Here is a 16,319-nt window from a genome sequence, read left to right as displayed (position 1 = left end):
TTGGACCCAATTAAAGATAAATTCTATACTCAGGACAACATGATGTCAGTATAATATTATAAGTAACAATTAACACATACACAAAGTAAAGCAAAGTCTTAATTTGATTACTGTGCTAGCATGGTTATACCCTACCCAGTGAACCAGCACTGAGTCACTTGTGCACTACATACTCAAGTGCTATTGTGAGCCAGCACAGGAACACTCTCCTGCCGGGGCAGGACTAGTAACCCGCAGGAGGCTGTATCATGTCCCACAAGTTTGTATAGGTGCATGTGGGTATACACCCGAAGTCCTGGACCTTCACCCGCTGTGTGAGACATAAACAATTTGCTCCTTGGTTAACACTGTGCAGGTACCCATTGATGTTACAACTGTTCCCCAGTTGACACTACGCAGGTCACCAGATCTCCATTATACAGCTGGCTGGAGCAATGTGAGTTAAGTTTCTTGCTCAAGGAAACAACAATATCAACTGGGCGTTGCCAGGCATTGAATACCTGCTTATAGCACTCAAAATATATTTATTTGAGAGCTTCATTTAGCACATGGATGGAGAGCTACAGCAATTACGCAGCAAAGATTTCATGGTGATGCACAATAATGCATGTATGTAGATCTATATTATAGGATTATTTATGAAAGATAAGATCCATATATTGTCATTTTGCTGTCATGCATACTACCCGGTAATTCTTCTTGGTAGGAGAGTCAAGAACAGCAGCAGCAGCAGCAGCAGCAGCAGCAGCAGCAGCATGATGTTATGCTACTTCTAGGCACCCACGCAGTTAATTCATAAAAACAATTTAGTTATGTAATTATTTAGCTATATAGTTATTTACAAATACCATGCAATTAGCTAACTACTTTAGCCAATTATATATGTAATAATATAGCCACCTGCAAATTTGCTATTCAGTTATTGTAGGAGCAGTACAATTACAATATACTCTCCCCTCGAGAGTAGTATAACTATGAAGATGTAACCCACAATCAAATTTCTTGAAAAATTCTTAACTGAGGAAAAAGGAGCAAATATATAGTTTGTAATACAATAATGCATGCACTTCCTGAAAGAAGTTTGCTTTTGATAAACATATGGCGAGATTTTGGGTTACGATGACCGACAAGTACTTGTTAGGTGGAAGTGAGGAAGGGGGGTATTATAGCCCGGCTCCTTCCTAAATCCACCCCTGACTGTGAGCTCACCAAGTTAGTGGCTATAAGGTTTAGTCATTCAGAGTCACTCCAATTAAATCACTACACTGAGCTAGCTGAGCCGGTCCTTAGAATTACTTCCAGAGAGAAAACCAACATCATTATTAAATGTACATAAGTAAGGTGAGTGAAGGAGACCTCAATCATGTCCCTCAAACTTTTCCTAATACAATTTCGTTCCAGCTAGCTATTTTTCTAAATTTCTATACCAGGGTAGCTATGCCCCCCACTGAGACTCCCTAGTCCCTAGTTGAAGAGCCGGACAGAGTTCTGTGGTAAGCTGGCTTCCCCATGCACCATCTTTACCACAAAGCTACTGCCGGCTTCAGTGTTTATGTTAGGGCTGGGGGGAAAAAATCTCAGACTCACCCCAACGATGAGTGACTACTCAGGTACACTATACTTAGGTTAAGCTTGTTTTTACAATGGCACACCAAAAATATCAGATTCAATCTCAAAGTGGTTAATATGTAAAATTTTCCCAGGTTAAAAATTTGCAAACGTAACCTTAAAATCAGTGCTCTCAGATTCAGTATCAGATCAATTAATTTTTAAAATCTGCTAGGGTACATGTACAACAAACTAAATTCCATGCCCTCTAGTGATAGCTATTCAATATCTGAGAGCCCATGCAAGTCTACCCAGATTTTTCTAACTAGCATGCTCAGCTAGTCCTTAAATTCAATCTCAGAAAGTGTAATTTGTAAAAATTTCTACTTATCAAAATGGCATGCTTAGCTGCCACAAAAATACCCCCCAGATTTAATCTCAGAAAGCCTGATCATACAATCTGGCTTCACCCAATCACAAAAATCAAAATTAACACTCATGGAACATGCAGCCTTAAATGACTAACCAGTGTCTGGCAACTATTTCAAGTGTTTTAGCTACATAGCTAGCTGTATTGTAGTATTATTGTATTAATGCTTTACAGTGACCAGCACTGAAGGTCTGCAGCACACCTAACCTAATTTCAAGGACTTAGACTTAGTGACTTATAGCTGAAAAGGTGTAACAGAAAAGGGGCTAAAGTAAGAAAAAAAAATCCCTCCAACCCCAGGAATCGAACTGCAGGTCACCCAATGTCTAGTCGGGGCCACACTCAGTCTCCTCCAGGAGGGATGGATTTTCTTCCTTAATCCTAAAGTATTTATTGTATTAATGCTTTACAGTGACCAGCACTGAAGGTCTGCAGCAACATGTGCTGCAGCCTTAGGATTACCTAACCTAATTTCAAGGACTATATGGTCACCCCATCCCCCCTCCCCCCAGCTAAACACTGGCCGGTTTGGACAATGACAATAGTTTCAACCAGCTGCAGGGTTTCAACTATATAGCCGTCAATGTGACAAATTTAATAGCAACGTAGCTAAACCCCCCGCCGGCCTCGGTCCTAAAAAAACCGAAAAAAAATTCGGACCCGTTTTTTAGCCACTGTACTGCCGGGTAGTTATGCTTGCCTCGCTGGTGCTCGTCTTCCTTGTAGCTTATTGCGCTCAAGGTAAATTCTAGCTAAGTAACTAGGAGTAAGGCCAATTTATATTGTTGTATTTTTGCAAGGTGTCATTCCTGACGAACGTTATCCACTTCGTTTGCATGGAGGCGAAGACCAATACGCTGGAGAAGTGCAAGTCTACGTGAATGGTACTTGGGGTGCTTTTTGTGCTGGCAGGTTCTACTTCACAAGTGCCAAAGTGTTGTGTAAAACGCTGGGGTTCAAGACAGTGGAAGAAGTTTACAGTATTAACAACACGAACACTCCGTTACTTGTAGACGGCTTGTACTGTTCTAGATACAGCAGCAACTATGACTTTTTCAACTGTTCGTGGTACTGGCATACTGAGGATGAGTCCTACCACTACTGTCCGAATGGCAATGCTACTGTTGGTGTTGTGTGTTCAGATGGTTAGTTTTTAATACGCTTTTTATGTTAGCATAAGTTTTTAAACTGTCTCTTAGAAGGGCTAAGTAAATGCAGCCATTTTAGTTAACTTTATATGGCTGCATGGTTATATTCTATGGATATACCCCATGGCTGTGCCCCCATGTAATCGTGTACAGAATAGCAAGGGTGGTTTCACATCTAACATCCCCATCAACCTTGGGGGTTGTAATGAATTCCAACAAGTCTTTCTTCACAACTTGGCCCAAGAATCATTCGATGTCTACGTCTTTCACCATAAGATTTTGTGTAGGGTAGAGAGCCTGCTTCACTGTCAAGTACTGTGAGGAAAATTGACTAAGCAGAAGAAGAAAATGGCATGGTTCACCATTGCTCGAAATAATGTCTGGTAACCGGTGAGTTTCTTGATAATTTGTGGGATTTCTGAGTTAGAATTTAAATGTCTGGATTAAAAAATCTGGACAATAAAATTGTGCTTTGCATGCATTGCACCATAGATATGTACATATTGAATTTAATACTCACCTTGCTGCACCATTAGTCGCTTCCCCTGCGCTGAACATTCATGGCTACTCCCATAGTAGCTTGTCACATTCAAGCGATTAAATTTTTGAGGCGCAAAGTATGCAGGCACAGTATGCAAACAGGGTTTGTGCACAATGGTATGACATGACAGCAAGTAGTTCAGGCCAAGGTTCAGGCTGTTGTAAGCATTCTTCTTCATTGTTAGTAGTGCCTGCTAGTAAGAAGCAGTAGTAGCCCAGGGCATCGGCCTGGTGATCAAGAGGTCACAGGCTCGATGCCCGAGCAGGGACTTTCTACTACTGTGTTGTTTCCTTGAGCAAGAAACCATTGCTCCAGCCACCCAGCTGTTAAATCGGGAACATATGGTGTGTGTGTGTACCAGGGCACAGCTGAAAAACAGCCATTGGCGTATTGTTCAAAACATAACAACTACATTATCATGAAAAGAAATATTGTTCAAATCAACATAATATTATTGTTAGCATGGAGTTTCTTGGAATAGCTATATGGAAACAAAAACATGAAATATAAAAATTATTGTTAAACTTTGTTAAGTACATGCTATTATTTATAATTATACAAAGTGCTCTTATATACATGCTATGAAGTGCTATAAACATTGTTACACCATAAATTATGTTACCTGCATAGTTTCAGCTATATCTGCCATACAAATTAACTAAATTCCTGAGAATTCTACATATGTCAGGAAAATATATGTTAGGAAATTTTCCTGACAAGTGATTTCGAGCACTGGTTTACACACCAGATATATTTACCAGCTTTGGCAATTGTGTCAGTGGTTGTCATAAAATTTATGCTTTACTTCAAGTGGTACATGAAACAAATGTACAAAAGATGTCACACTTGAAACATTAGAATCTGTGAGTTGTGGGTGAAGATTTGTTGGAATTCATAAACACCCTCCATGGATGTGTTGACCACTTCTTGTAATATGGGTAGAAGTCTTATAATGGTGGCACCATGTGGCTTTGTGGCTAAACCTAGCACTGTGTACAGTTTTACAAGGTTAGTCAGGCCATAAAGTGTAGCCTTAGGCTTGACAATGTGCCTCCTCACAACTCCTTTGGTAAGTGATGAAGTTGTTCAGCGAAACCAAAAGCACATGTGTATAGCACAAAAATATTTAAATATTTATATTTATACCACAAAAATATTTTTAAATTGTATAGCTTGATCCAGGTGTGAATAGTGTGGCATAAAGGATGTTAGTGTTTTCCTTGAATGTATCCAGCTTGTTGCACCTCGTCTACTCTGTTCAAATAGAATTTAGCTCTCAAAACTTGCTGTGGGTTTTGAAAGCACCTTAACAAAGATGCCTTTTTACTAGCCTACACTTCTTTTGAAGGTTGTTTTTATCCAGAGAAGACTGAAGGGCACAGGGGGCATGAAATCAGCCTATAATCAGGGGCATTTAGTAGTTTCCAGCCCATGGAAGTATATATATATATATATAATCTATGCTGGTGCAGAGAGCATTAACAGTGATTTGTTCTTGTTACAGACTATGCTATACGCTTACTACAGACTAGTCCATCTCAAGCCCACTATGAAGGCCGTGTGGAGGTATACCACAGTGGTCAATGGGGAACAGTGTGTAACTCTTATCGATGGAGTATATCAAATTCACGAGTAGTGTGTCAGGAGTTGGGTTTCCCAGATGCTCGTACTGGCATCCAGTACTTTTCATATGGATCTGGTAACAACTCCCAGCCTGTTTGGTTAGAAAATGTTTACTGCAGTGGAGACGAAGATTCGTTGATTGATTGTTACTATTACGGGGGATGGGGAAGTCGGTACTGTAACCATACACATGATGTTGGAGTGTCGTGTTTAGATCGTAAGTGTTTGTTGGGGGTAATATGCATTGACAGACTACCTACTAGTAGTAATAGTCATCTTATTGATATTTCTCCACACATAGGTGATGAAACACTATCAGTATATCCAGTCAGACTGGTTGGTCAGGATGGCAGCACTGACCCCAAGAGATGGAGTGGCAGGGTTGAAATATTGTATAATGGTACATGGGGTACTATCTGTGATGATGGATGGGGAATTGAGGATGCTAATGTAGTGTGCAAGCAACTCAACTTCACTGGAGCTACTTCTGCACTAAGTGAGCTTTTTTTTGCTGATTTATTGAAACTAGTATAATCAGACGAAAATTTCATAGCATTCCTGTCTACATGTGTTAAATATAATAACAAATTGACCAGTGTGGTTTTAGTTTTAGTGTGCTACTTGTTAATAACTAGCATACCTATTCAGCAGCGCTTAATGTGCTACATGCTGATTTACTTGCCTGAATGAGAACATGGTAATGTGTATATTGTCAAACATATTTGTATCTCTCTACTATCTCTCTTACTATCCCTCTCTTGTGAATTCATAGTATTTACTTTTACAAGTTACCTGTTTCAATACAGAATATAGTGAAGTGTATTTTGTTAATATTCTACAGGTTTTGCTGCATATGGGCAAGGCAGTGGCATTATCTGGATTGATGATGTACAATGTACAGGGAGTGAGAATGGGATATCACAGTGTTTACACAGTGGATGGGGTGTGCACAACTGTGCCCACTCCGAGGATGCTGCTGTCATTTGTGATAGTGAGTTTAATTGGCAGCTTTTGCCTGTTTAGTTAGTATGTGAGTCAGTGGTTCACTGTTCTGTATTAGTGAAACTGGGGATGGTCAGATAACTTTATGTGTGTTGTCGTGTTATCATGTAGACCCTAATGCTGTAACTGGCCCAGTGAAGGTGCGATTAGTGAATGAGTCTGGTGGTGAAGGTGATGTGGCTGGACTGGTTGAGGTGCTTTATGCAGATGAGTGGGGTTCAATTTGTGGTCGTAGTTGGGACTTGGCTGATGCGAATGTTATCTGCAGACAACTGGGTTATGCCCATGCTATCAGAGCCATTACGTATGTTTGTGTTGTGTGTGCATTGTGTCTGCATGTGTGCGTGCACACAGAGCTCATTCTTTGCGAGACACAAGTCAACTAGTGATGTGCAATACACATTGATATATCGTGATACTCTGACTGTGTTGTGATGCTGATACCATGCTTGTGTATTGATATTTGATTGCACAATCATGGAAATGTGAATGTCTAGTTTTGTACAATTGTTAAAGTATAGCTTGGTTGATATATAACAGTGCCTTGGAGTAATAGCTGGTACTGCCAATGAAAAATTATCAGCTGCCCACCAATTTAATATGAAGGTCTGTATTTTTGCACTAAAACAGTGTATGTAGCTGGATTCTTTTAAGTTATATAATTAGCATGAATGGGGTAATAGCTGGTACTTAACTATGAAAATTATTAGCAGCCATTTAATAGCACATATGTAAGGTTCTTAGAAGAATGTACCATATCATGTGGCTACACAGCTATTAAATACAGATATGCTCTTTCAGGTATATAGCACATCACCTGATACTTTTACAGGTATGCAGCATTTGGCTACTCAGCCACTGGCCCAATTTGGATGGACTACGTTGGTTGTAATGGCACAGAGACGAACATCGGTGACTGTAGTTTCCCTGGCTGGGGAATCTCCAGCTGTTCTCACTACCAGGATGCTGGTGTTGTGTGTGCAAGTATGTAAACTTCCTGTGCTGTTGTTTCTTAGAAGTGACTATGTATATACTATATGGATTCAGGGTGCAGAAATGGGGTGGGGGTGCAGAAGGGGAACTTTGAAGAGTGGAGGAACAGGTTTCCCACACTTTTCCCAACTGTCAGAAGCTACTATTCTATCTAGTTTTATTCACTAGTTTTACTCACTAGTTTTATTCATTAACCAGCTTAATTTAATAGGATTAGTGCTAAAGGTTATACAAGAATGGAATACTACATGAATTGAGAGTGCATGAGATTGAGATACTCTAATAGAGCAGTCACATAACTACTCTAATAGAACATTCAGCAAAAACAGTATAAGTTGGTAATTTATTCATTCTGTCTGCATGACTACAGACTTATCTACAGTGCATAAGTGCATGAGTCTATCTGAAATGTCTTCGTTTGCTCTGATATATCAGTATCTTAATGGCCATAAGTATCCTATCTGTATATCGGATGGCTGTTCAGGTCCATTTTTTTTCTCCTTTCTGCAACTTTCAAACAACATCTTTAAACAAGCCGTAGGACCAGGTGTCCAACAGACCTTCAGCATTTGTGCTGTAAAGCCTTAATAAATAAAATAAAATTCAAGTGTACACATTTACCACTGAAAACATGTTCTCAAAGCACTCAAGTTTCCTGTGCATGTCCCCAGAACCCCTAGTACTGGAATGCAAAGTAGTGTCACTAAGGTACAGTTGATGGTTTTTAAAATACTTCTAAAATGACAACCATAACTCTCCCCCTCCTCCATCCCACCACCACCACCACCACTTTGGAGTAGTTGTCTCTCTGCCACTGTATGGTTTCTATTAAGGATTGCGGCTTGTTTAGTTATTGAAGACTTGTAGTCACTTGGTGCATGTGGTTGTGGAATATGAAGAATTTTTCACCCACAATTTTTGTCCTGGTATATACAAGGCACAGTTTTGTCAAAATGCTGCAGTACATCAAAGATCAGGTGACCATGTTTTGTTACCATCTCTTTCTTGCCTACAGATATATCTACAAGGCCTCAACTCCGTTTAATAGGAGGGGCTACCCCATGGGAGGGGCTCGTTGAGATTTACTACAACAACCAGTGGGGTACCATATGTAACAGTGGCTGGGGTGAAGAGGAGGCGACCGTTGTGTGTCACCAGCTTGGCTATGATGGAGATGCTGAAGCTGTTTCCAACTCAGTGTTTGGTGTGGGCAGTGAATCCACCCCAATATGGCTATCAAATGTGGTGTGTGGTGGACATGAGGACTATCTAGCTGACTGTACTCATAATGACTGGCAAGCCAATATTTGTCATCATTACCAAGATGTTGGAGTGATCTGTACTGGTAAGGAATAACAACATTTAGTTAGAATGTTTATCTTCTAATATTCTAAACTTATTCAGAATGTAATTTTTGTCTACCAAAAGTTGACAATCTCCTATAACTTGATAACGATCACTATACCACTACATTGCTCACCATGAAATTTTGATAAAATGATAGAACCATCATCTCATCTGGCACTAAGCATGTACTTCATTGCTAAACAAACTCCTTATAGATTTACACCTCTGTGCTCTTTCTCTTATATTTTCTTCCTATGGCATCTAATATAATTTTGGTCCCCATGTGCTGCTTAATTTAGAGGTACTGTACATATGGAATGGCAGGGTGAAGCATTGAAAGCACCACTAGACTTGGATAAAGAAGACATTGTCTGTTTACTGCTTTGTATCAACAGTATTGAACTCTTTAGTGTTGTGTAAAGTGTAAAACGGTTTGTAGTGAATTAAATATGATGTGTAATTGTAATATACAATGCTAATGCTTTACTTTTAACATGTATCTTTGCATTCAAACCAAGTGTAAATAATGGAAGTAAATAATCTTTCATTATTCACTCTTGTTAATATCCCAAAGCCAGTGAAGGGTTGAACTTCTTAAATAGTTTTTATTGGCTAGTCATGAGTTGTTGTTTTTTTAATTTAGAGAGCAATTTTACTGTACCTGTACGTTTGAGGGATGGCAATTCATCGTTGGATGGCAGGTTGGAGGTGCTGAAAGGAGGCGTGTGGGGTACCGTCTGTGATCCCTACTTTAATGTACAAGAAGGTGCTGTTGTGTGCCGCCAGCTTGGCTTCTTTGGAGCTAGAGAGACATTCAGTTTTGCTCAATACCCTATGGCAGGCAACAACACTCCAATTGCTCTCTCGTATGTGTTCTGTCAAGGAACCGAGGCTCAGTTTAGTGAATGTTATGGAGTGATTGATTCATGGAGTACAGCATCCTGCTCACATGCAGATGATGTTGGTGTGGTCTGCCTTGGTAAGGCTACAAGATTAGTAGTATTAAAACTGTTTCTTTTTTGTTGAGGTACCTTGTGTAATCCATAATTTTATGAATGCCGGATGCCTTAAGTAGAGTTTTCTGGGTCCATCCTGAAGTATTATTACAGTATAATTGGATGTCATTTGGGGTTCTATAATGACTCTATATCTGTACATGCTTAATCCTCCCAATTCTAACCTTTAAGGGTATTAAGAATTCTCATTATATACCATTGGCTCCCTGTACAGTAATTATACAAGTTTTATTGTCACCCACAGAGACAGAGCCTACTGTTAATGGACCAATCAGACTGGTGAATGGTTCAGACATGTTTGAGGGTAGAGTTGAGATACTAGTCAATGGACAATGGGGCACAATTTGTGATGACTACTGGAGTGACACAGATGCCAGTGTAGTGTGTCGTCAACTTGGGTATTCAGCCGATGGTGCAATAGCGAGACGGAGAGCTGCATTTGGACAGGGTTCTGGTCCTATCTTATTGGATGATGTGAGATGTAATGGAACTGAGGAGACCCTTGCTGACTGCCCCAGCAATGATGTTTATATTCACAACTGTCGCCATTATGAAGATGCTGGAGTGCATTGTCTACGTGAGTAAATTCTAGCTACTTGAAGTGTTTACCTATTAATAAATTAAATATCTGTACAGTGCTCTGTTAAATCTTATATTCTTGAAAGGTGCCCTGGCTTTTATTTTCTTTACAGCAATTCAACCATTGGGCCTCCTGTCAAATTGGTTAATATCAGACAAATGAACAGAGAACTTGATGAATTCTTGTGTCATTTGTCGAATACAATTTTCGTGATGTAAAGTATTCTGGTTGCCTAGGGTGATGACCTTATTAAGTAGATGGCTGCGTTAGGCAGGTTACGTTGTGCACAAATGGATGTAACTTTTGGGAATTTTGTACCATGGCCAGTTTATATGAGATTTCACTGTGTCAGGGTCTTACTTGTGTTTCCTGCTGTGTGTTAAATGGTTTCTATCGTACTGTAGTGAAGGCTGAGGTTCCCATAAGGTTGATGATCGGTAATCAGAACAGCACCAATGAGGGCAGAGTAGAGGTGTTCTATAATGGAGAATGGGGTACCATCTGTGATGATAGTTGGGGCTACAACGAGGCACTGGTGGTGTGTAGGATGCTTGGCTTTGCCAATGCTGTGCAGGCATTTGGGCGGTGGGTGTGGCTATGAATAGCATGAGTGTGGCTGGTTATTGCTATTGTTTGCAGTGCTCATTTTGGTGCAGCTAATACGTCAGTGCCAATATGGCTGGATGAAGTGGAGTGTGTTGGTACTGAGAGGTCTATTGTGAACTGTTTACACAGTAACTGGACTGCACATGACTGTCATCATCATGAAGATGCTGGAGTGGCTTGTACAAGTGAGTATGTGTATGTTGTGTGTAATATTACGTGGTGTGAGTGTGTAGTGAGTGAAAGCTTGTGTGTGTGTTGTAGCATTGTGCAATCATGACACTCTGTTCGCTTGGTTTACGTTCGTCTACAATTCCTAGATTATGTACAAGATGAATACCCATTACGAGTGAGAGGATCAGATACTGTAGGACAAGGACGACTTGAGGTCTTCTACAATGGACAATGGGGAACAGTATGTGATGATGACTGGGGGAATACTGAAGCCATGGTGAGTGTATTACAACAGTACCTCATTATTATAAGCATAAGATTGTCTCATCATACAATACGTTAGTACTGTATATCAGAGGTTTGGGCTTTCTTGCCCAACAATATCACCATAAAAACCATCCTCACTTTTCATCATAACAGCTTGGCAGTATTGGGTAGGCATAACCAAGCCCAATATCTTCAGACCTAGCGGCTTAATTTCTTCACTGTTCGACGTTGCTTCATCCCGAGACATGCCTTTTCGCCAATTGCAGTACATAAAATACATACATCATGTGTATTCCACTTCTTTCACTTTGACAACGCTTCACTCTGACAACGCAAGGTGTAAATTTGTGATAGTGTGATACAGCTTATGTTGACTTGCTATTACGCTTATCGCCCATAGTGTCTGAATTGGTTGCAGAGACATTTCTCGTACTGTTCTTCATTGTGTAACAGGCTGAAAATAAAGCATAATTATTGTCCACGAGAAGTTGTCTATACCTGCAGATATACTATTGAATGTCCATTAGTACATGAACAACCTGTCTTGTTTCGCTACTTTTTAGCCATTCCCTACTTCCCTTATTTCACTATCGTTAGTCCCTAATCCAACTAGAAATCCCTTCCATTTGTTAAAGGTGTGGCTGATAAGTGATGAGGTTTATTATATATACTTGCTGGAAATTGTAAAGTGCTATGAATGCTTTGCTTTTCTACTGACTCGAGCTATTTCTTGGCAAGCCACGAACTGGGTAGATGCAATGAATTGTAAAAATTATTTTTGTGATTTAGTCCACTATAGTTGATGTGATTATATATTCATCATAAATTCTTGTAGGTGGCATGTCGTGAGCTGGGATATCGTAGAGGACATGCTGTAGTAGAAGCAGAGTTTGGAGCGGCTGATAGAGATGTTCCCATATGGCTGGACCAGGTACAGTGTACAGGGAGTGAAGAGTTCTTGTCTGATTGTACTTTTGATGGCTGGGGAGATCATAATTGTAGACACTCTGAAGATGCTGGGGTGATATGTTCTGGTGAGATATTGAAATATTTGTTTTGACGTATAATCTTGTTCGCTAAACGATATGTTATCCTGCCATTCATGATTGTTGAAGTACAAAATATCGTGGCAGGTATCAATGGAATCCTTGTTCATCACTTAGTAATGTGATTACAATACATTAGTTACATTGGATGACCTTGTTATTATTAGATGCTGTGATGCCAATCAGACTAGCAGGGGACAGCAATAGTAGCATGTCTGGCCGTGTAGAGGTGTTCTTCAATGGCACCTGGGGTACTGTTTGTGATGACCAGTGGGACTTACAAGATGCTAATGTGGTCTGCAGACAGTTGGGATTCACTGGAGCTGAACAAGCGGTGTGTGTTGTAATTAATACCTGCAGTTGTTTATTTATTTATTTATTTTTTGTTAGACTGTAAGGGCTCAATTTGGTCAGGGCAGTGGACCAATTTGGTTGGATGATGTGGCATGTCGTGGTACAGAGGAGTCCTTGTACCAGTGTTCCAGTAACACCATTGGAATACATAACTGTCGTCATTATGAAGATGCTGGTGTGGTGTGTACAAGTGAGTATATTTTTGTAGTTTTTAGGATAAAGATTTGGTGCATTTGTTTAACCGTGTACTAGTGTTATCTTTGTAAGCTGAGCTTGGCATGTCTGATTATTTATCTTGTACCATCATTCCTTGTCCTTAGATGCAACTCAATCTGCCTCTGAAGGCAAAATCAGATTAGTTGGTGGTCGGAATTCATCTGAGGGTCGTGTCGAAATACAGCACAATGGTGTCTGGGGTACTGTCTGTGATGATTACTGGAGCTTGGCTGATGCTGATGTCGTGTGTCGACAGTTAAATTATGATCACGCTCTTGAGGCAGTCCGTTATGCTGGCTTTGGTACAGGAGATGGTCCCATTTGGTTGGATGATGTTGATTGTTATGGATCAGAGGCCTTCCTTACCGAGTGTCCATTTGTGGGCTGGAATAGTAGCAATTGTGTACATCATGAAGATGCTGGTGTGAGGTGCTATGGTGAGTAAGGAGGTATTAGTCATACCCTGATGATGTGTGATTCCTGTAGCTCCATTTGACTATGTTAGATTGGTGGATGGTAATAGTGTCAGTGAAGGTCGTGTGGAAGTGTTCCATAATGGACAGTGGGGCACAGTGTGTGACGATGAATGGGACATAAATGATGCCAGGGTTGTTTGTCGTCAACTTGGCTATCAACGAGCTCTCGCTGCTCCTGAATTTGCAACATTTGGAGAGGCTGATCCTTCCAGCACTGTAAGAATACAATGTTATATGCTCCATGCACTTATGGCTGGTAATCTGATCACTCACTTTAGATTTGGTTAAGTAGAGTGGCCTGTAATGGTGATGAAGACAGTATTTTCAGTTGTGACTTTAGAGGCTGGGGTGTGACCAATTGCTTTCATAGTGAAGATGCATCTGCCATCTGTTCAGGTGTGTAGTGTGTGTGTGTGTGCGTGCGTGCGTGCATGTGTGTGTGTGTGTGTGCGTGCATGTGTGTATAAATATGTCCACACAAGGCTTGTGTTACATATCACATCTCCTTCACTAGATGTACCTGAAGATCCCCACCCGATCAGGTTGATCGGTGGTCGTAACTCATCAGAAGGAAGAGTTGAGATATACTATGATGGACAGTGGGGCACTATTTGTGACAACAAGTGGGACATCAATGATGCCACAGTGGTGTGTAACAGTCTTGGCTTCCCTGGAGCTGCCTCAGCACCTATAGGGGTTGGTGTATATGTTGGTGTATAGTCACAAGCACATGTTGTCAACGGTTGTATAACATTTCTTTGTTTTGTAGTCTACATTTGGTGGTGGACAAGGTCAAATATGGCTTGACTACATGAACTGCAATGGGAGTGAGCTGTTTATCTCTGAGTGTCGCACTACTACAGGACCGATAAACTGGGGAGGCAACAATTGTGATCATCGTAGTGATGCTAGTGTAGTGTGTAACCGTAAGTGTTTATAATGATTTGGGAGGTGGGGCTAAAACCTGTCCCTTTTACAGAACATAATTGGCCAATCAGATTGCAGGGAGGATCTAATGAGTATGAAGGAAGAGTAGAGATATACTACAACAACACATGGGGTACAATCTGTGATGATTTCTGGGACATTAATGCTGCTGATGTTGTCTGCCATATGCTTGGATTTGGTGATGCTTCTATGGCATGGAACGAGTCTCATTTTGGTGGAGGTTCTGGACCAATTTGGCTAGATGATGTGTTCTGTCTTGGCAATGAACCTACTGTGTATGAATGTGCCCACAGTGGCTGGAGAATCCATAACTGCAAGCACACCGAAGATGTTGGAGTGACTTGCTCTAGTAAGTGTGTACGTGTGTTAGAGGTGCACTGATATGGAAATTTACCATTATACCAATAACTGACATATTAACTACAAAATAACCAATTCCGATACCATATTTTTTTAATAGTGGGTTGCATCTATATTCAGTATGGAACACTATACCGTAAACACCGAAAGTTTGGCGAGATTTAAGTTTGGCAAATCAGCATGCGAAGCAGGTTGGCGGACAGAACTTTGGCGAATTCACCATGCAGCTAATATGGAACTAGGTACTGAATAGCTGATTGGCAAATAAAGTTTGGGGAATTCCTTGATTCGCCAAATTCGCCAAACTTTAGTCACTCCAAACTTTCGTTTTTTACGGTATATAGTAAATGTTATAAATATGACAAAAAGCTATAGAGGAGGGTTGCCAATATGTTTTTGTAACAAAACAAACAAAAAAGACTTGTGAAAAGGTGTGATAAAAAGAAAATAGAATTGAACCCTTGGCCACTATGAAACAATTAGCATTTCAAGTTTCACGCTTTACCCACAGTGCTACAAGGTCAACCCCGAGCAACCTTACTACTTCATTGCTAAAAAGTTGATTTTCATTATTACCAATATCGTGGTATACTGATACCAATATTTATATTGGTGCACCTCTAGAGTGCATGCACATACATTGTGTGTTGTATGGTTATATATGCATGCTGCTGGAGTCGATCTTTTGGGTTATGGCTGCCAGACTAGTCTTCTGACAATCATTATATTTTGCATAGACGAAATAGCATCTACCATCGTTATGATATCTGCAAGTGCCACTCACAGTACAAGCTCAACTGCCACTCAGGGTGCCACAGCTACCACTCAGGGTACCACAGCTACCACTCAGGGTACCACAGCTACCACTCAGGGTACCACAACTACCACTCAAAGTGCATACAGTACTGTATCAACTACCACTCAGAGCGCCCACAGTACAATATCAGCTGTCACTCAGGGTACCAACAGGACAATACCAACTGCCACTCAGGGTGCTACAAAACCAGCTGCCACTCAGGGTGCTACAAAACCAGCTGCCACTCAGGGTGCTCACCACAGTACAAAATCAACTGCCACTCAGGGTGCTCATAGTACAATACCAGCTACCACTCAGGGTGCCCACAGTGCAGGACCAACTCCCACTGCTGATCTGGTGAAAGGTGAAGGTGAAGAAGGAGACAAAAACAATGTTGGAGTCATTATTGGAGGTGTTGCTGGGGGCGTGGTCCTCCTAGTGATTGCAATCATTGTTGTGACCATAATAGCATGGCATTGTGGGTGAGTGATGAGTTTATATCATGTGATGGCAAAATATTTTGATGTATTACTTATACAGCAAACGAGCTGCCCTGAATAAGATGTATTCCACTGTTTCCATGACAACAGGGGATGATCGTATTGATTTCAATGATAATGAAGGTGATTACTGAGTATCTCCTACTGTTACTCCTGTTTGTATATTTTGTAGGTCCACTTTTTTCTGATGACAACGATGATGTGCCGCTGGACCTTAACTCCTAACTAACTACTTGTTATCACTGTCAATAGTTACTGTGTAGGTGACAGTATGCTCATTTTAAATGTGAAATTGTGTTGATGAATTTTTTGTTCTAAAGAATATGAAGTGCGTGCATACACAAAACTAGA

General features: G+C 40.6%; 1 protein-coding gene across 1 annotated transcript; it reads left to right on the top strand.

The window, feature by feature from the left end:
• Window positions 1-2,577: 2,577 nt before the first annotated feature.
• On the top strand, window positions 2,578-16,319 carry LOC136242487 (deleted in malignant brain tumors 1 protein-like). Its single transcript, XM_066033917.1, has 25 exons — window positions 2,578-2,719; window positions 2,779-3,123; window positions 5,172-5,507; window positions 5,592-5,786; window positions 6,132-6,281; window positions 6,404-6,596; window positions 7,125-7,276; window positions 8,301-8,630; window positions 9,276-9,611; window positions 9,893-10,225; window positions 10,633-10,813; window positions 10,868-11,019; window positions 11,152-11,282; window positions 12,108-12,306; window positions 12,486-12,652; window positions 12,709-12,862; window positions 12,993-13,325; window positions 13,375-13,580; window positions 13,643-13,760; window positions 13,879-14,060; window positions 14,134-14,290; window positions 14,344-14,661; window positions 15,410-15,950; window positions 16,009-16,091; window positions 16,141-16,319. The coding sequence occupies exons 1-25, from the start codon at window positions 2,671-2,673 to the stop codon at window positions 16,191-16,193; spliced, it is 5,394 nt and encodes a 1,797-aa protein (XP_065889989.1). The 5' UTR covers window positions 2,578-2,670; the 3' UTR covers window positions 16,194-16,319.

The sequence above is a fragment of the Dysidea avara genome, chromosome 13 (genome assembly GCF_963678975.1).
Source record: "Dysidea avara chromosome 13, odDysAvar1.4, whole genome shotgun sequence".
Classification (NCBI taxonomy): Eukaryota; Metazoa; Porifera; class Demospongiae; order Dictyoceratida; family Dysideidae; genus Dysidea; species Dysidea avara.
The sequence above is the reverse complement of the archived record's forward strand: the minus strand, read 5'-3'. Positions and strand labels throughout refer to the sequence as shown.